Source organism: Lathamus discolor, chromosome 3, assembly GCF_037157495.1.
Source record: "Lathamus discolor isolate bLatDis1 chromosome 3, bLatDis1.hap1, whole genome shotgun sequence".
NCBI lineage: Eukaryota > Metazoa > Chordata > Aves > Psittaciformes > Psittacidae > Lathamus > Lathamus discolor.
This window is the reverse complement of record NC_088886.1, coordinates 7,702,940-7,723,323: the sequence shown is the minus strand read 5'-3', so window position 1 is coordinate 7,723,323 and position 20,384 is coordinate 7,702,940. Positions and strand designations below refer to the sequence as shown.

The following is a 20,384-nucleotide window of genomic DNA, read 5'->3' as shown; positions in this document are numbered from 1 at the left end:
ACAAAAACACCCTCTTTGCACCCTCTTCCCAGCTGTGCCTGAAAGCCAGAACGTGTGGTTCAGACATCCACTACAGCTAATCACAAACCCCTCCAGGTTTCAGTTCAGCCATGGGAACATTTTATTAATGGAAAAGAAAAAGCTGTACTTATCCTAGCAGTTTAAATCTGAGAAGCAGCACCTTGAAGCAAAAATCATAATGCATTTTAAATATGCTGTCTCCACCTGAACATCACATCCTCTTTGCCTTTTAACCTTAAGTTAAATTTAACCTCTATTTGCCTTTAAAAAAGGGGGTTGAAAGTAGTTTCAACTGTAACATCAGCTGCCAAACTCTGCATTTAGTTATGCTCATTATAATAAAATGTATGCTTATGTGTAGTCTGTGCAACTAAAATGAGACTCCACTGTGTAGGGTTTACAAACGTATAGGTACAAAAGTATAACAGAAGTGTCATGAAATTCCTCACACAAAGCATATATTGTGTGGTGTGCAAAGTATTGTGACATGCAAGTGGTTTGGGTTAAACACTGACAGTGATTTTCTACCAGCACTTTTGTGTTACTAGCCAAAAAGTTCACAGAATTAACCTAAACTGGGCCAACATGAAGGACCAGAGTTTGTTCCTCAGGCAGTTAGCGTGAACACTATGTAGCTCAAGCATTATAGAACCATAGAATCATAGAATAGTTAGGGTTGGAAAGGACCTCAAGATCATCCAGTTCCAAAGCCCCTGCCATGGGCAGGGACACCTCACACTAAACCATCCCACACAAGGCTTCATCCAACCTGGCCTTGAACACTGCCAGGGATGGAGCACTCACAACCTCCCTGGGCAACCCATTCCAGTGCCTCACCACCCTAACAGGAAAGAATTTCCTCCTTATATCCAATCTAAACTTCCCCTGTTTAAGTTTTAACCCGCTACCCCTTGTCCTGTCACTACAGTCCCTGATGAAGAGTCCCTCCCCAGAATCCCTATAGGCCCCCTTCAGGTACTGGAAGGCTGCTATGAGGTCTCCACGCAGCCTTCTCTTCTCCAGGCTGAACAGCCCCAACTTCCTCAGCCTGTCTTCATACGGGAGGTGCTCCAGTCCCCTGATCATCCTCATGGCCTCCTCTGGACTTATTCCAACAGTTCCATGTCCTTTTTATGTTGGGGACACCAGAACTGCACACAATACTCCAGGTTCTGCTGTTGTTATTACTCACCACCAATAGACACACAAACACACAGAAGGAGGAAGGAGAAAAAGAAATCTCACATTGCTCCCATCTAAAACTCAAATCACTTTTATTCATTCACCCTTCTTCCACCTGGCTGTAGATGAAGTGGCCTTCTCTAGCTGCTAGGCAACCTGAACACTGCATTGAGTGTTTACCGTGTGCATTTGCTAAAAATATAATAATGTTACCTTTGAGATTTATTTCTAATAAAAACCATGTCTAGCTGAAAATACAATAGCTTTCCTTCAGTAATCAGTAATTAGTAATTCCAGGAATATAAAATTGTTGGTCAAGAAAAAAATAATCAACATGTATACCCCAAATGCAGAGAGATATTATAAACTGGCTCCTTACAAATATATGAAAGTATTATTACAGATGACAGTGGGATAAAAGAGTTCTAATCCAAAAATTACATTTATGTACCTATTAGAATATCTGCACAGTAGGTGAATATATTTACATAAGTAATGTGCAAATTACCAAACCTCACCCAACTACAAAATGAACTTTCTCAGTAAAGGTCATTTATTCTATTTACCATGCCCAAATAAGACTGAAAATACTTGAAATTAAAACAGCTAACTAATCTTGGAGTTCTTTAAAGAAAAAAAATAGAACTACAAAACATTATTTTACATAAGCTCTCTCCAGACCATTTTCCCAGTTTGTTTTATCATTCTAAAACCACCATGAATATCTTTGCCATGCTCCATTCCTCCCAAACGATACTCAAGTCTTTTCAAAGCAGATCATTTTCCAGGCTGCAAGGTCACTAGCACACCTGACTGGACTCATTAACATATCAGCGTGGGTGATTGAGGTGCTAATGTCAAAGCAAGAGGCCCACCAAAAACCTCAAGTTGAAATGAGGGAGAACTCTTTTTTGATCATTACATTTGACAGCTTGTCAAATCCTGATTCACAAACCAGACTTCCTCAAACTCAGCACAAGCACAGTAGCTAGATCTCTAGCTTAAAAACACTCACCAATTCCTATTGGAGATTTTAACCACAAGACAGGCCAGAATCATAGAATCATAGAATAGTTAGGGTTGGAAAGGACCTCAAGATCATCCAGTTCCAAAGCCCCTGCCATGGGCAGGGACACCTCACACTAAACCATCCCACACAAGGCTCTGTCCAACCTGGCCTTGAACACCGCCAGGGATGGAGCACTCACAACCTCCCTGGGCAACCCATTCCAGTGCCTCACCACCCTAACAGGAAAGAATTTCCTCCTTATATCCAATTTAAACTTCCCCTGTTTAAGTTTTAACCCGTTCCCCCTTGTCCTGTCACTACAGTCCCTGATGAAGAGTCCCTCCCCAGCATCCCTGTAGGCCCCCTTCAGGTACTGGAAGGCTGCTATGAGGTCTCCACACAGCCTTCTCTTCTCCAGCCTGAACAGCCCCAACTTCCTCAGCCTGGCTTCATAGGGGAGGTGCTCCAGTCCCCTGATCATCCTCGTGGCCTCCTCTGGACTTGTTCCAGCAGTTCCATGTCCTTTTTATGTTGAGGACACCAGAACTGCACACAATGCTCCAGGTGAGGTCTCACAAGAGCAGAGTAGAGGGGCAGGATCACCTCCTTCGACCTGCAGGTCACGCTCCTTTGGATGTGGCCCAGGATACGTTTGGCTTTCTGGGCTGCGAGCGCACACTGAAGCCGGCTCATGTTCATTTTCTCATTGACCAGCACCCCCAAGTCCTTCTCTGCAGGGCCGCTCTGAATCTCTTCTCTGCCCAGTCTGTAGCTGTGCCTGGGATTGCTCCAACCCAGGTGTAGGACCTTGCACTTGTTGTGGTTAAAGAAAGACATTTACTGACACAACGACGTGCTGGTAGTCTTTATGTGCAGCCACTTGGTAGTTGAAGCAGTGGGAGTTTTTCTTAGCTTTAAGAAAACCCAAGGAGCTTTTTGCAGCCAGGGTCCTACACCCAAATATTCTGCTTTTTTGTTCAACAAAGGCAAATAGAAACCCCCACTGATCTCTCTGGATCATAACACAGCAGTAGTAAGTTCCTTCCCACCCTGAGATTGTAGGACACAAAACAAGGTTATTTCTGCACAGCTTTAGCACCTCCAGTGTGCCACAGCTGCATACACTTAAGGGCTCCACAAGCACCTATGAACTGAAAAAGACCTGGCTTCATGGAGCAGAGAACACTAGAAGTTCCTAGAAGTGCTTCTCTATGGATTTTATAAAGTCATTTGAAGTGGTTAATTTAAACCCTTGTACATTCCCCTTCATCACTTAGTTTCACATTAGTTTCATATTCAACCTGATTCAGGTAAGACTTAACATCAAGCTTAGGGAAAACATAATTAAAGAAACCAAAAAGTCAAATATAACCAGAAAGTTTTAAGTCAAAGCAAAGTGTTCAATGGAGCCGCAGGGTCCCACACTCACAGAAACTCCATAGCAGCTGGAAATCAGACTTGAAAGTAATTGGAAGACAGGCTGGTAACAAAACTCTTGTTCCTACACACAGGAACACATAGTTTTGATATGCTAATTGCTCCCACTCCTACTGCATGTACCCCAAAGAATACACTGACATTACAAGCTTAGTCTCAGGATAGGCAGGAGGTAAACAAGTTCAAATACTGTGGTGTTTATGGATGTACACACTTCTTGCTTTTGTTAAGGTCCTTAAATCATGACTCACATCAGGGATCCTTGCAAGGAGCACAGAAAGAGAGACAAAAAGAACACCAATCACTCTGGAAAATGTCAAACTTCTACATGAACCTTTTATTGAATGTAAATTTTAAATCATTAAGTGTTGATGGTAACTCCAATATTACAGCTCCTATAGATAGCACCCACTGAGGAATTCACCTGACACCTCTTTTCATAAGAAGTTTAAGGCTATTAAAGCCTTTTTCCCCCAACAGCCTTCAAACATTTAATTAAAATTATTGCTTAATTCATTTTAATCCCAGTATCTTTGCAAAAAAACAACTATTTCATGGTGTTTTCTGCCTTGCTTTTAATCACCTCACTAGAAAATGTCATGTTCCAAGATTAAGAAAGACAAACTGGAAATCATCTTTAGTTGCTTACTTATGAGGCCTGAAGTACAAATATCTTTTATTACGTAAACCTTAGATTAAATCAACCAGTTTTATGCCAGACTACCTACATTAGTTTTGATGCCAAAATTCTGCAACATAAAAAGGATCTTTGATTAAATGTTTTGTTGTATCTGGTATCTGGCAACACAGATCTGAAATGAATCATCCAGTTGCAGTAAAAAAAAACGTTCCTAATTTTAGATTCTCACTGATTTATTGTGACTATTCAAGAGCATCACAATAAATTAATACTATAATATTATATTTTCATGCAGTAACTAGAGATTAGTTATATACCAAATGTATCTAGACCAGTCAGAAGACTATGCTCCTAGCTGGGGCTAAGAAGTATAGAAATGTTTCTTTAGTATGGACAGAAATGCTCTACAGTTCCAACTCATCCTCAAGACTGAACCTTAAGATTAACCTGTGGGAGAAACCACTAAATAGGCAGCTACTCTGAGTTAGCAAGCCCACTCCTTTGAAACTGCTCAAGAAAATAGTAGCCTCATATCTTCTCTTTGAGATCTTTTTATTCAAAATAGAAGAGAAGAATCCCCATAACTGGAATTCCAGCTGGAGCCCCGTGATACTTTGAAACACAGCAAACTGAGAATAGGTTTTTTAAACACAGTGAGTAATTTACAGAGACAAGAAGAGTTCAAGCATCATCAGAATAAATTGCATTTTCACTGCAGGTTTAAATCATTTGCCAATAAGTAGAATAAGAAACCCCACTTGCTTTCCATAAGAAGGAACATTAAGAGCTACTGGCAATTGCTTGGCCTTGGTCTGCCACTCTGCAGCTCCGGAATATTCTTTCTGTTGAAACTAGGTTGGGATGCTGTAATCAAAAAGGCTGAAAGGGTTCCATGCCTGGGTATTTGAGCAGAGAGAGCCTCCAGCTTACCTGCACAAGTTCTTTTCCTATTTGATTTACCAAGAAGTCACATCAGCAGAGATGGTTTGAAGCACACCTCTACCTTCTCCCTGAGGAATCCTGGATGGATGGAGTGTGCTGGCTTGGCTCTACTGAGCAGGTAGAAGAGTTGCAACTGTCTTATTCAGATGACATAAGCTGATAGTAGAAGCTACGCATGGAGTTCACTCACCGAGTGCTCGCTGTATTTCCTTGCTTACTAGCGCTCACTCAGAAAGCGCTACTGAAGGACTCCAGACCTGCTCTGGGTTTGTTGCAGTTTAAAAGTACACTGACTCCTGAGAATGTAGAGCAGCTGCCTAAGAACAGATCATGAGTCCCACCAGTTGAGCAAGACAGCAACAAAAGAGAACTTACTCAGCTATACTGCATGGATACAAATGATACAGCCACACGAAACATGAACAATCAAAAATCGACTTTAATCCAAAAATCTACTTCCAAACAAGCTATTATTTACCATCATATCTTTGCTAGGATTAATATAAACACTGTCACTTACCCAGATCTGCAGCTTCACCCGCTTGTCATTCCTATAAACTGTTTTCACTTTGAAGTCAATTCCTACCGTGCTAACAAAGGCTGGTGTGAAAGTGTCATCGGCGTATCTGAAGAGGAAGGATGTTTTACCCACGCTGCTGTTGCCAATGATGAGGAGCTTGAACATGTAATCAAAATTTTGATCTGAAGTGTCTTTCTGCCTGTATCTGGCATCTGTTACTGAAGCCATCTAAGAAAATGACAAACATTGAAAAAGAACAGATTTAAGAGCAGTTCAGCATTTGTTTTCCTTAACTATGTACCATCTGTTTAGCTTCTCTCTCTTCTTTCCAATATCACAACCACTATATCTGCTGAATAAAGAGGAACACACCTTGAAATCTTCTTTTAAATCCTGGTTTTAAATTTCTATTATCCACTTGTTCTGGTAAGATTGCCCAGCCCAAGAAACAAACCTGTTGCAGCGCTTTGTGTTTAAAAGAACAGGCAGTAGACTGTTCAAATACTAGTGGGGAAACAGCATTATTTACTCCTGTGGCAGGGTGCCACTTCTGTTGCTCCAACAAATTGGAGTACTGGAACCACGAACTAAAATCTTTGACAGAGCATCCAACTACGCAACTCAGTAAGCATCCTCCAAGGCAGGTAAACTTAAAAAATTCCTTTTATGACTACTAGGCAACGATCTGTATTTTGAGCACAGGCACCACCACTGTTTTATCCTTAGGAAAGTTCTGTCCTCAGCATTTACAGAAGGAAAGAAAGCAAGCAAAGGGAGAAGATGAAACACCAAGAATTTCAGCTGAAAACTTTGAACCCATCTAACACCTGCCTACTCTCAAGACTGCACTTAAACAGTACCTGCATAAAACATGAGGGCTCAGTGGGCTGCAGGCAGTTTTTGGAACAGGCAAATTATCCCTTTTTACTATGGGGACATGAGAGTTGGGGATGTTAGAGGGGTTGGGAGGGGGGAAGATGCAGCCTCAGAGATTTCTGCTCCTCTTGTGACCCCAAATTGCATTCAGAAATCACTGTGGAATCTGCAGTATCAAGACACATGAAACACAATGAGCAGCCCTGGATGCTTTAATGTATGCAGCTCAGACACTCCGTGGGAGAACACAAGGCCCTGACTTCTCATCTTTGTACAGAGCAGAAGCTAACTACACAGACCAAATTACTATTGAGAGTAGAAAAAGGAAACTTTACATTTTAACAGATATACCAGACTTTTAATCTCTAATGCTGTTTCAGAATCTGCCCCACATCAAACAAGCAAAGGTCTCGGCTCCTCATAATCAGTCATGAGGCTGGCAAACTGCAGCAATGACAGCACAGGCCTGATTAGCAGCTACTCATTCAAACTAGACATGTTCTATTTGTGTGCAGTGTCAGAAAGCACTGAGTAGAGACCAAAGCCTCTTCTTGCCCTGGCAACCAACCGAAGAAGTTAATTGTCACCTCAACTCATTCATGGGCACCTTTGGGAACAAAACTCCCACCAGTATCTACTCCCAAAGTGCCCAAACACTTTCCTTCTCAGCAAGCCTCACCTGCACACAGGACTTCACTCACCCACTGAAAACAGCCCAAACAGCTCAAAATCCAGTTAAAAGCTCTAAACCAAAATGCTGCCCAAAAGGCAGTTTAAATAGGAATGCCAATTTGACTTGAATTCCCAGCAGAGGGAAAACAAACCAAAGCCAACCCACTTTAACCTTCAGTAAAGTATGCACAATGCCTTATCTCTGATTTAACACATGCAGCTCTCTCAGACAGAAGAAGGCTGGAGCAGCAAACACGTTCACAGCTTGTATTAACAAGGACAGCTTCTGAAGAACTTTATGAGTAGCTCAATAGGCAACAGCTGCACTGACTGCAGTAAAATCTTCCCACAAGTGATTCTGTAGGATATAACACATTTCAGATCCACACCCTTGTGAACTTGAGCTGCTATTCAGTAAGACTGCAGTCCTTGCAAACACTCCGGAAAACACAAGCACAGACTTGCTCCTCACCAGTGTATCAAAAAAGGGCTCTTTTACCCATGTTTTGTGGTTCATAACAGGAATTTCTGAACTGAAGAATTTAACATTCAACTGACTTCCACGCACGCTCAGGCCAATGCACTCACTGCCTCAGCTGAAATATTGGACATCTTGGCTGCAAAAATTATGAATCCAGATGATTGATTCAATCTGTAACATCCCCAAGCTAGAAGACAGTAAGAAGTTACCTAAATGAGTGTGCGTATGTGTATCCTCCTCATACACATACATAACTTCCACAAATGCCATTGAGAACATGCACTTGCTGAAGAAGAAATAAAGAACAATAATAAAAACTCTCTACTTTTCTCCATTCCACTCACAGAGGCTTGAAATAGGGAGATGCCCCCATCATTTGAAGCCTGGCCATTTAAAGATTCAGAGGCAGACCTTTCACAAAGAAGTATTCCACTAATCACACCGGAATCAATATCTTCTTTCTACCCCTGCCTTCGCAGAATCCATCCACACACTCCAAGCTGATCTTTTAGATGAAACACTGCTGCTTCTATTAACCCCTCTAGATTGCTATAATCAAGAGTGTACCTGGCTATGAACGTGACTTTCAGATGTCAGTTAAAAAAGCAATTGCAGAACGTGGCCAGCTCGAGCAGCTTTGTTAGAAGCACAATGCAGAAAATAAGATCAAGTGATACTTGCAAAGAACGGGGCTGTTGTCATAGAAGCACAACACTCGCTGCCCTGTGCTTGAAGATGCTGCAGGTCAGCTCCTTGAATCATTAGAGGCAGCATCAGAGCATAGAAATGGCAAAGGAAATTCCATGTCCTTGATTAAATTCGACTTTTCCTTTTCCCCTTCTCTGGTCAATAGAGGGAAACTGAAAGGACTTCAGCACTAATTACTGATTACTCCCCTGAGTGCAGCTCATTACTGAAGCTGTACTCCACCAGCATTTGCGCTCAAAGCACTCACAGGGCTGCCTATGAATGTGTGCTTGAATCCTGAAGTCAGGAATCAGCAGACCTTTCTCCCAGTTCTCCTCCCCTCCCTTCTTCTTCCTCACTTGTCCTAAGTGACTTGCTCTCCAGGTGATCCCTGGTTACACCAGTCCAAAGGACCGCACAGGGAACAGAGATCCGAGTTATAAATAAATCTTCCCACAACTTCTCCTGTTTTTCATGTTTTTAAAGTGGGTTCAGCTCCTGATCCAGCAGAGCTGAGGGGACAGAGCAGTGGGAAGCGATAGCAGTTGCTATGCTACTGAGAGAAAGGTCCACAAAATCACATCTCCTGCAGGCCCTCGGGACCTGGTGCAGATTCAGCAGCAGAGAGAAAAGGTGACAATGTGCCGGTGTTGGGCAGCCTCTGTCCACCTCATCACAACAGCTCTGGCAGCCATTGTTCCCAGGGGATTTTATTCCTTCCTTAGTGAAAAGATGGCAGTGTTACCCCCTGCTGTGTGGGTACACAGCTACATGGCTCTTTGCCAGCATGACTCCAAATACAGCAGCGCCTCTGCTTTATTACTAGGACATGCAGACTACCTGGGGGTTTATTGCAGAATCAGAGCATCATAGAATAGTTTGGGTTGGAAGGGGTCTTAAAGCTCATCCAGTTCCAACCCACTGCCACGGGCAGGGACACCTTACACTAGAGCTGCTTGCTCCAAGCCCCTGTGTCCAACCTGGCCTTGAACACTGCCAGGGATGGGGCAGCCACAGCTTCTCTGGGCACCCTTTGCTAGCGCGTCAGCACCCTCACAACGGAAGAATTTACTCCTAATATCTAACCTAAATCTCCTTCTGTCAGGTTAAAGCCATTCCCCTTGTCCTGTCCCTACAGGCCTTCGTCCAAAGCCCCTCTCCAGACTTCTTGTTGGCCCCTTTAGGCACTGGAGCTGCTCTAAGGTCTCCCCTTAAGGAGCCTTCTCTTCTCCAGACTGACCCAGCCCCGCTCTCTCAGCCTGGCTCCTGAGCAGAGCTGCTCCAGCCCTCGCAGCACTTTGTGACCTCCTTTGGACTCACTTGAGCAGGTTCGCATCCCTCTTGTGTTGAGGGGCCCAGAGCTGGCGCACAGGGTACAAAAGAGAGGCTCGTGACTGTTTCCATTTTGATTGCCTTGGCATAATCGTCAAGAAAATACCTACACAGAAAAAGATTTAGCTACATTACAGAAAACCCATTACACGGGAGAATAAAAACCTGCCAATCAGACTGTCCTTGAGAGCACTTCAGCATGAGACCTTGTTTCGCTTAGTTCTTTGCCAGGGTAGCTCACTTCTTTGTAGCTAAGAGCATACTAATATTAACAACCTGATTTCTCCATATGCTTTAGTGGTGGGAAGAAGGTCTCAGACAAATCCACTTCCAACTAGTTTTGCTAGAATAGGCACTTATGTAGAGATGAGATACCTTATTATTTCCCGACTGAGGAAAAAGCCTGCAGTGGAAGCTTGTGTTATTACAGTGAAACCACTTAGGAGGACGATGTTACAGATGCTCCACAGTAATAGAATCTTAGAGCTTATTAGCCACCAAAGAACACATTCCTCAGTCAGGGTGGCTCTTCTACCTTTAGTTTCTATTTTGTTTTAATGAAACTTAAAACAAAAAGAAGCCTATCACCCTAAGACACGTCCACGGCAAACCAGCATCCAGTAGTCACTGAAATGTGTCAGAGATGACTTCACATAGCTGTGCTCTTTAATTTGTGACCAACATCATGCTGAAGTATCAAATTGTTTTGCTGTGTGACACATTGCTCTTACAAATCACTAAAGGTGGTCACTGCTGCCCCTGTTCTGCAGTATTTACTGCCTACAGCCAACTTCAGCGAAGTACATGAACTGTCTAAAGCTGATGGTGTTGGCTAGAAATCAGCTCGTATAGGTCACCGTCCATTTATTCCCAGAAAAATAAAAACAAGGTTGACATCCAAGTGTTGGCAGCCCTTATGGCTTTGGCTACAAACTAACGGAAGGCTGCTGTTCTCTATCCTCTTACAGACAAGAAACAGGAAATCTGATCGTTACCTTAGAAGATAAGGTGCCTCCGTATTAGCAGCTGCATGGCTCTGCTCACAGACATGGCTATTTCCACATCCCACTCACTCTCACAACATTGCAAGGAAGAAAAGTGAATTTGGAAATGAGTTTCCTTATCTGCTGACCTTGGTTAACTGTAGAATTCAGTCACACTGGTAGAGCTTATACTTCCAACTATATACACCTAGACACACCTGCAATTTCAACTTGTTATGAACCTGTGTATTCTGTATATTACATGTTCTGTGCATTTCTAATAGTAAAAACATCTTTTAATACTTGGCACTGCTTTATTTTTAAACCCAGAAATGAAGTTTACAATGTGTGTTCTGTGTTACATAGGACCAGTGGCAATTTAATTATAACTGTAACTATTTCACCACCATCCACTAGCGCACATGTTTCTCAGGCAGCTGAGAAGATGGGGATGAAACCACCCCTCTATATTTCTAAGAGTCAAAGATCTTATGACAGCGTGTTACTCCAGGCTGGGTCCAGCTCATTTTGTGTGTGTTCAGCAACTGAGCCTCTGCTGTTTCTCCTGCCATGCTACTTTACTGCCTTACAGAGCTATCAGCGATAAATCATTCCATTATTTCAGAATCCAAACTTCTTTTTTCTCATCTCCATTTTACTGTTCCTGAGTTCCACTGCTCAAGATCAGCCAACAGAGAAAGAAGGTAATGACTAGAAGGAATAACTGGTACCAGCAGGCAGCAAGGAGCAGAGGCACAAACACAGCTGTACCTGTTAGACTCCTCTTTATCCATAAGCATTGAGGAGTGTGGAAGGAAGAAAAGAGATTACTAGACACACTCATTCAGTAAAAGCAGAAATAATGAGGCTAAATAAAGGCAGAAGTTTAAAACAAAACAAAACACATACTGTTGGAGTCATTACATTGTGTTAAAGACAAACAGATCATACACGTGCCAAGGCTCTTACAAAAGCATAGCACAGCAGCACTGCAGGCAGCTCTGAAGATACCAAAAGACTGTGGCAACTACACTGTAAGTTGTGGTGGGGAAGAAACAAAGAAGTAGCTAAACCAAAAGATTTCTCAATCTCTAATATTTACAGCTTACCAGTAAACGATGAGAGCTATTACTGACATGCAGCATAACTTCTTTTCAAAAGAGTTAATTCCTTGTGGGGGGGGGGGGGTGTCCCCAAAAACATCTTAAAAAGTGCATCTTCATTAAAAATATTCCAGTTCACAAATCACACATTTATGTCAATTGTCTATTACAGAAGCTCACTCCTTTATGTGCTGTCATCAGGAAAGTTTTTTGTTTGTTTTCTTTTTCAGGAATTAAATCCTAAATCAGATTCCTGGAATTTTTTACAGCCAATGTATGCTGTCCTAGGAGTAAAGCTCATAAAGGAAATAAAGCCATGACCTTAAGGAGTCTTACACAAATGCTGTACTAAAAGAGAGATTTATCAGAAACAGAAAACACAGTACGAGCAATTAACATAACTGCTAAGAAGTATTGCAAGCAAGCAATAGTTACCAATTGAGATCTATAATCCATGAGACAGTTGGAGGCTTTGCTGTGAGTATATGAATCAAGAGAGTGGTCACGCTGTTGTACCTGTGATGTAGAAGCAAAAGGATTACAATGTTTATGATAAAGATGGGCAATGAGAATATTATGCAAGAGGCTAATGGGAGGCAGGTTAGACTGTGAACATGTTGCTGTGTCAAGGTCTGAGCTTCCTTCACTGAAGGTAAAGGGTAAAGCGCTGTACAAAGTATACAAAGAACAGAAACAGTGCTTGAGTTAGTGACAGGTATTAAGATAACAGCAAATACTTGGAGCCATCAGTTTAAAATTTATTAAAGGGAGACTATCTAGATTAATCTCGAATGAAAGTTCCAGGTAAATCCTACAAGTGGATGCAAAACCTCAGACAGGCATCATGACATGCTTCCTGCAGAAAGGCAGCAAAGTAGACAGAACCAAGGAGCAGCTGAACTGCATCTGTACATCAGCGTTTTGCACAAAGCTTGGGTCAAAGTCTACCGTGCTGCGAAGGCAAAACCTCAATAGGATGTGGAAATGTCTACAACTTACAGCACGTCCATACAAAAATAACTGCCTTAAAGTAATAGTTATTCCAGATTTAGAGCAGCAAAACGTAACAGAATTCAGTCCTCTTTTCCATGGCTAATATAATCTGAAAGCCAACTTTGTCTCGGGTGTATTTCCTCTCTAGCAAAGAAAGGTACACCACCATTTGTCACCTTGACTTACATGATTGTGCCTTGTGGAGACTGCCAAAACACATGGATAAACTGAGATCCTTGGTATATAACAAGCTGCAGCCACCTATTTCAGGTCACAATTGACAGCCACCTCACTCGGCCACAAGACAGCACCTTGCTCTTGCCCAAAGTATTGCACATTTTGCAGTATCAGTTACGTTTCCTCTTGTCCTCATCCCTGACTGCTGCAACAGTTGTTCCTGTGCCAGCCCCTGGCTTGTACTTCAGTACTGTCCAGAACATGAGTCTGAGGTGTCCTCCAAATAACTTAGTTGATAGATCTAGAACAAAATTCAACAGTGTAAACAGAAAGAAAATGGATCCTATATTTATTAGTTAAAAACGTGAGCCCCTCATCTTGACACCAGACACTAAAACTGGAGTCTTTGCATGATGATGCTTGTAACGGATTTGGTCCAGAATTCACATGCTACAAGTGAGTTTAATATAGGCATGACAAGTGCAGGATAAAACCCTCTAATCTATGTAGGTGGCTATTTATTATTATTATTAGCTATTCAGATTTGGGAACACAGGCTTTAATAAGTCTTCTAGGAACTAGGTGGGTGTGGAAGAGAAGTCAAGAACCTGTGGGTATCACGCTTTTCCCATCAGCTCTCTGACTTGACAACTACATTTGGTTAGGTAGCAGGCTGGGACTGCTGTTAGAAAGATTTCCTCAAGACAAACATCTCTCTGTGTCTTGAAGCCATGCCTCTCCCATTTCCTGTTTAATGTTCAGCATCCTTAAAGTCCATTTTAGAGCCACAACAAAACTCTCAGGAAGGAGGAATTAGTCACTCTGATATTACAATGGCAAAAAATGCAAAGCAATAAAAATTCACACATTTTTTACTGTCTTCTATGTGTGTTTTCGTTGCAGCTCTTTTATCATCACATAGTTCCATGCCTGTTGGCAAACAGTGACCCAGAAAAATATTTAACAGTACAAAGATCTCCCCTTCTAAAGAGGAGTCTCTAAGTCCAGCTCTGTTTTCTCCCAAAAGAAGCGTGGAAGAAGGGATTTACATCCTCCTTATGCCCTAAAGAGCAGAAGCAGAGATTTCCACAATTCCCTGAATATTCAACTGAGTTTGAGAACCCCAGGAGCCAGCCAGCTTCTAGACCTACAGAACTGCTAGCTGAGCCTGACCCTGAATCCTGTCTCCAGAGAACAGCAAGAACTGAAGAGGTTGATTGCTATTACAAAACTCACTGTCACTAAAGCCCTCAGTTCCTGTCACAAACACCGCAGCAAAGGCCAAGGTAACAGACTTAAATCCCTTTCTCATTGCTCTCTGGCCTCACAGTTCTGCCTCAGCTTCCCTGAGAACTAACTGGCAACACTGAAATACTTCTGAGTACCGACACTGAAGTAATAGCAACATAAAAGCACTCAGATTAGTCTAGGTCTGCTATAAGGTATGTGTAACCCCCTGCTGATCCTTCCCCAGCCAAAAGGCAGCATGCAGCTCCATTCTGCATTGGGATACAGCCCTCCACAAAGCAAGCTGCAATCATGCCCTCTCATAGTGTTGGAAAGTAAGGCAAGTTCAGGTACGTGATGGAACTCATACTGTCTGGAGCTAGAGTCAAACCACATGCAGATTCGGGTAGACACCCCTCCACCAGTGTGCAGCAGACAGAGTTACAGATTTTTCTGCATCACCAAGTCTAAAATCATTCACTTATCATTAAAAACAAGCTGTTGTCCTCACCAAATCAGATGACTGGAGGCTGGTGTGGTCTGTAAACCTGATCCACGTGAGGACAAGGCCAGCTAAGAATGCCTCTGCAGTGCAGCAGTAGTTAAATTTGCTGCCTTTTGTCCCCCTCCTCAAAGCAGAAAACCTGTGATGAGCAAGTTAATTCATTTCTCTGTGCTGTGATGTTTTCCATGCTGCAAGCCACTCGCTAGCCAGTGTTAGAACAACTACCCTCACAATTCCCATGTTTTAATCAGCTAATACTTCCAAACACAAGTCTTACTGCTTACGTCAAAGATCAAGCACCACCATGCCGCAATAAGCTAAGCACACATTTACAAGAGCTCACTAAGTAACAGTGAACCTCAAGCACAAGATCTAGTTTCACAGCAAGAAGCACACCTGAAACTACCAGTTCATGACATTTCTGTGCTAACCATTGAGAACTGCCTCAGAAAAGAACACTTCTTCAGGCTGAGCTAGTAACAGAACAAATATGGGTATACTGGGGAGGGTTAAGTGGATGAGAGGGCCCTACCCTGTTACCATGAGCTGCCAGCACAATGCAAGACCCTGAAATGTGTTGCTGTGACCTGCCCGTTTTGATCTGCAGCAAAATGAGAGTAGGAAAAACTATCTGAACTACACCAGCCAGCTAACATGACAATCACAAGCATGCTAATGAATGCTACATGTATTGCTTTGCTGCACATGGATATAGCAAGAACCACTGCTACTAAAGCCTAAAGCTAGTAAATCTTCTCAATTTGATACCCCAAAACGCATCAGATCTGCGAAGAAGGCAGCACCGTTTTGCCAAAACCGCGAAGGGAGCTTGATTTAGAGATTGGTTTATTTGCCTCTGTTCTGATTTACACTACAAATCGTCCTGATAAAAGAGTCCTGAAGGCAAGGTCTCCCTAAATACAAATACAACCACTTCCAGGACAGCAAGCACAAATAACAGGAAATAAAAGCTTTTCTTACATACATACACTTACAGCAGCATACGGATTTGATCTTGTACCCACTATGATCCAACACCAGTGCTTCCATGATCTAGGTACGTATTTGAATGCACAGATCAAGACTAAAGTTCCACTGACGTTTTTATCTTGGGGGGACAGAGGAGGGAAAAGAAAACCCACCGAAAGAAGAGCTTTATTTGAACCCAGAGCTAATCCAGGCTGCTATAAAGCCCCACAAACTGTTATTGGCACAACTGAGAGCGCAGCACTGGGTCAGGAGTGAGTAATAGGAACAAAGCAGGAGAGGCTGAAACCAGATTTGCCACCACCAAGGAAGCACACAGAGACACGAAATACACTTCAAAGGCCACAGTCTTACATTGTATCAGGCCAAGGGAAAACACAGGTTGAGATTAATACCCACACCCTCTATATTTTGGTCAGGTTAGTCTCAATTTGGGTTAGATCAACCTGATGCACTGCACACACGCACCGCTGCTCCTGCTGTGAGAAGGAATGGACAGCGTGGAGACAGCACCTGAGGAGGCAAAAAGGTGGAAACGCTTGTGCCAGGGTTAGGGATATTGCCTGCATCCCACAGCAAAACGTTACCGTGCACATCGGGTGACACTGCCTTGCCGCCGGCAAGCACGGAGAAAACACCGCGGGGGGGGGGGGGGAAACAATGCGTGGTCTGAGAACATATGGCAAGAAGGCACAGAATACACTGGAGAAACTGGAGCTTGCACTTTTAATGGACCGAATGAGAACGATCGATCCGTTCGGCTTTGTGCAAGGGGCTGGGGGTCAGCGTGGATGCGGCTCTGCGGTGGCTGTGCAGCCGCAGGTCCATCCCCTCCAGAGAGCAGCCACGGCAGCAGCGGAACCCCGCGTGTCCGGCTGCCCGTCGTGCCTCGCACTGCTGCGGCACCCCGGGCGGACAGCAGCCGCCCAGGGCGACCGGCTGGGAAGGTGCCGGTCTCCAGGCTCGCCCCGCTCAGGTTAAGCGCACAGCCGCACCGTACCGGCGGACACACGTTCATTTAGGGTTGTGTCCGCTGTACGTCCCCCCATAGCTCCCGAGGCTCTACCGTACACGCCTCAGCGGCACAGAGCACCCGTCCCGCCCTGCCCGCCGCCGTGGGACGACCCGTCGGGGCCGAGAAGGGCGAGAAGAGTTTTTGGCCCCCCCGCGGGCGCGCTGAGGCGAGGCTCGGCTCGGCGCGCTTCCCTCACCGTTACTTTCGACGGCGAAGGCAGCGCCCCGACGGCGCGCACCGCGGCGGAGGAACCCGCACCCCTCGGCGGGACCGCGGCTCTTACCTGAGGCGGAGGAGCGGGAGCCCCGGACAGCGCCGAGCCGAGCCGAGCCGAGCCGAGCCGAGCCGAGCCGAGCCGAGCCGAGCCGAGCCGTGCGGGTCCCGCGACCGCTGCTCGCGTGGCGAGAGCCGCCCCCCCGCCAGCACCTGGGGCGGCCCCGGAGGCGGAGCCGCGGCGGGGCGGAGGCGGTGGCCGGCTGCGAGCGGCGGGGCCGGAGCACGGGAGCCCCGGCGGGGCTGAGGGGAGGCCCTGCCCGGCCCCGCTCTGCTCCGCGGCCGCTGGACGGCAGAGCCCTCCGGGGGGCCCGCGCGGGTGCTCGCCCTCCGCTCCAGCGCATGCTCCGCGCCCGGGGATGTGAATCACCTCAGGGGTTCTGGAGCCCCGGTAGCTGGAAACGACGTCCCAGTAAGTGAAGGGGCCGACAAGAAGGGCATGGAGTGACAGGGCGAGGGGGATTGGGCATTAGAAAGAAGCTCTTCCCTGTGAGGGTGCTGAGGTGCTGGCACAGGATGCCCAGAGAAGCTGTGGCTGCCCCATCCCTGGCAGTGCTCAAGGCCAGGTTGGACACAGGGGCTTGGAGCAAGCTGCTCTAGTGGAAGGGGTCCCTGCCCGTGGCAGGGGTTTGGAACTGGATGAGCTTTAAGATCCCTTCCAGCCCAAACCAGTCTGGGATTCTATGATCTCTCCTGTGATTGTTCCTAAACGCACACCCTGCCTATATGTTGTATAGCACTATCGTGCTTCGAGAAACACCTCACTGCACGTCAGAGATGCCATACAGCTTCTCCATTTTATCCAACCAGGGCTACCTGCCAGGCGGCCCAGGGGACAGTTCTACCCATCGTGGGAGGGATTTTCTACCCACATCTAGAAGAACAATGTTGGTTTGCCATCAAAAGCCCAACTGAAATCACTGTTCTATAAGCCAGGCCCTGATTTAGCCCTTAAGCAAGACTTTTCCCTCCTTCTGCTGACTGATGCTCCACTGTGAGCGACAGCCCTGTAAAGCACAATCATGGAGGTCAAGTAAGGGCAGATATCTACACCTTGGATGCAAAGGGCATGTTATGACTTAGGCTCACTTGTGAATCTGCTTAGTGATCAACTGATTTAGCATCCCATGATGAGGGTGGTTGGAACTAGATGATCTTAAGGTCCTTTTCAACCCCAACTATTCTAATATTCTATGATCACAGCCACAAGTGCAGAGCCACTCTTCAGCCCGATTGCCAAAGGCTTTTCCAGATTTCCTGCCATCCCTGAAATATCAGTGCTTATACACAAGACCGTTCTCAGACAGAAAGAAGAAAGGATGCACCCTGGTAATTGGGAAACAGGGGAATGTGTAGTGATTCTTTCTGTCTATCATGTTGGTTAGCCATGTATCTGTGCTTTACGGAATGAATAGCTAGGTGTCCTAGTGCCCTGCCCTTCTGGGATTTAACGTTGTGCGGTCATGAGTTGCTCACACAACTTCCAGTGCGGGAGGTCTGTGTTGGTTCAGGTTTACAAATGAGAGAACAGCTGAGCACTCCCACAAGCCCAGGGAGGTGGCAGGGAAGAGCAGATGTTATGCTTTCTCTTGTTTTCCAACATGTGGGTCTATCTCACTCTCTCACAGCAACCATGCAAACACATTTATCAAGCACGACATGCATGCTCTACTCCTCTCCCAGTGTTTCTAACCCAAGATGCTGCATCCTCACACAGTGTGATTGAGCTAAGGAAACAACTTCAATCTTTTCGGTTCCCTCTTTTCTAAAACCAGTGTTTTATTTATTGGTTTATTTACTAAAGCAAGAGCAGCACCAAAGCTCTTAAATCAAGAATGATGGTAGTGATAATACTAATTACCCTGAGTCTAAAAGACTCATTGTCTAAGCTCATGATAAGCGCTGGGCATACATAGACGATACTGTATCCCAAAGAAGCAGCTTGCACATGTAGCGGTGGTTTCAGCTCATTACCAGCTGTTGTCCAGGAAAGTTAGGTTGAAAACATGCCAACAGCAAGGAGAAAACAAATCCTCCTTATTTGAATAGGTAGCACTCACCCAGGCACTTCTTCATTTCCGTGTGGAATAAACAGCATGTATGCCCCATGCTGTGCCCCTAGTGTGCAAATTTCATTCTCTTTAATAAGGCTAATGCACCAAAACCCTTACAAATGGGATTGTGAGAACTGTTCATAATATTAGAAGCAGCACAATAAAGTGACATCCAAATTTGACTGTGCTGCCAATGCAGGTTCTTTTATGCACAGCAGGTTATGTTATGTCCTGAAACACACTCAGAAAGTGGGGAGAACACCTGCAGTTCTTAATAATTTATATTTCTACAACACATCTACCTACACGATGCTGTACATGTGCAAAATGGTCCAAAAATGAGTATATACCAACAAACAATCTCTAACCAGCAACCAGTTACCTATAGCCTGAGCCTACTTCAGTCCAGGCTGTCTTGCCCCTTCAGCCTTGCCCTAGCTTGTCTCACTGCTCTGATGGGTCTTCACTCCCCGACTTGGAGTGGGAGCAATAGGATCATGCCCCTTTGAGAAGAGGAAACTCTAGGAAGTTGTTTCCCCTTCATCCTGCACATCACGCAGTCACGTGTGTTGGTCAGAGGAAAGCAGGACACAGGAGCAGCTCAGACACACTTCGTTGTTTTCACAGCACCTATCTACCTGGTGATCCCATGCCCAGGATGTACCCTGCCTGCTCCTGCACCTTGATTTGATGAGCTGCTCTGCCCCGTCCTGGGACAAGTGCCAGCACAGGGTGGTGCGTAACAGCCTCTGGATGTTCTGAGCCAGAACCTGGAACGCTGTGAGCGCAGGTCAGACAGTCCCTGCTCCCAGTGTAGTTATGAACAGAGAAGCCTGGGGTCTCTCCCTTGGCTTTTTTAGTCCCTAACCAAAGGAGGAGCCTACTGCAGATAGAGCCACTACAGAATTGTGCCATGACATTTGTCACAGCCTGCAGGGGATCATGCAAGTCTTGGACCCTGTCCCCACTGCTTGTGTCAGGCCACAGGAACGGGCTGGCAGCTGTCAGTGGAGATTCCTCCTCCTGGGTCATGCTGACGTGGTGGCACCAGGCTGGTGCTGGCGCTGCAAGAGTGAATCACCACCTCTGGTAGGAGTGGTGCTTCCCGGACAATGGTGTGTCTGGAACTGTGTGCAGCCACTCCTTGCGCTAGGCAAACTTTGAAAGGAAAAGCAAACCGAGTTTATTTGACTAAACTGAACAAATCAGCACCTGATTCATTGAGGAGAAAAGGGGGAATAATGTGCCAAACAGTTGTGAGACAAAGT

At 45.1% G+C, this 20,384-nt stretch overlaps 1 protein-coding gene across 4 annotated transcripts in view; it reads right to left on the bottom strand.

The window, feature by feature from the left end:
• The window catches only part of RAB3B (RAB3B, member RAS oncogene family), a 60,242-nt gene extending 43,021 nt beyond the window's left edge, over window positions 1–17,221 (bottom strand). The window contains exons 1-3 of one of the 4 annotated variants that reach the window (XM_065673350.1): window positions 17,073–17,221; window positions 16,243–16,287; window positions 5,752–5,979 (exon numbers count right to left, since the gene is read on the bottom strand). In XM_065673350.1, the coding sequence (XP_065529422.1) occupies window positions 5,752–5,979 (228 nt within the window). In that variant the 5' untranslated portion in view covers window positions 16,243–16,287; window positions 17,073–17,221. Of the gene's footprint in view, window positions 1–5,751; window positions 5,980–12,320; window positions 12,402–16,242; window positions 16,288–17,072 lie in introns of all 4 variants that reach the window. The other 3 variants (XM_065673348.1, XM_065673351.1, XM_065673349.1) reach the window with 3 other exon arrangements.
• Between the last annotated feature and the right edge of the window lie 3,163 nt (window positions 17,222–20,384).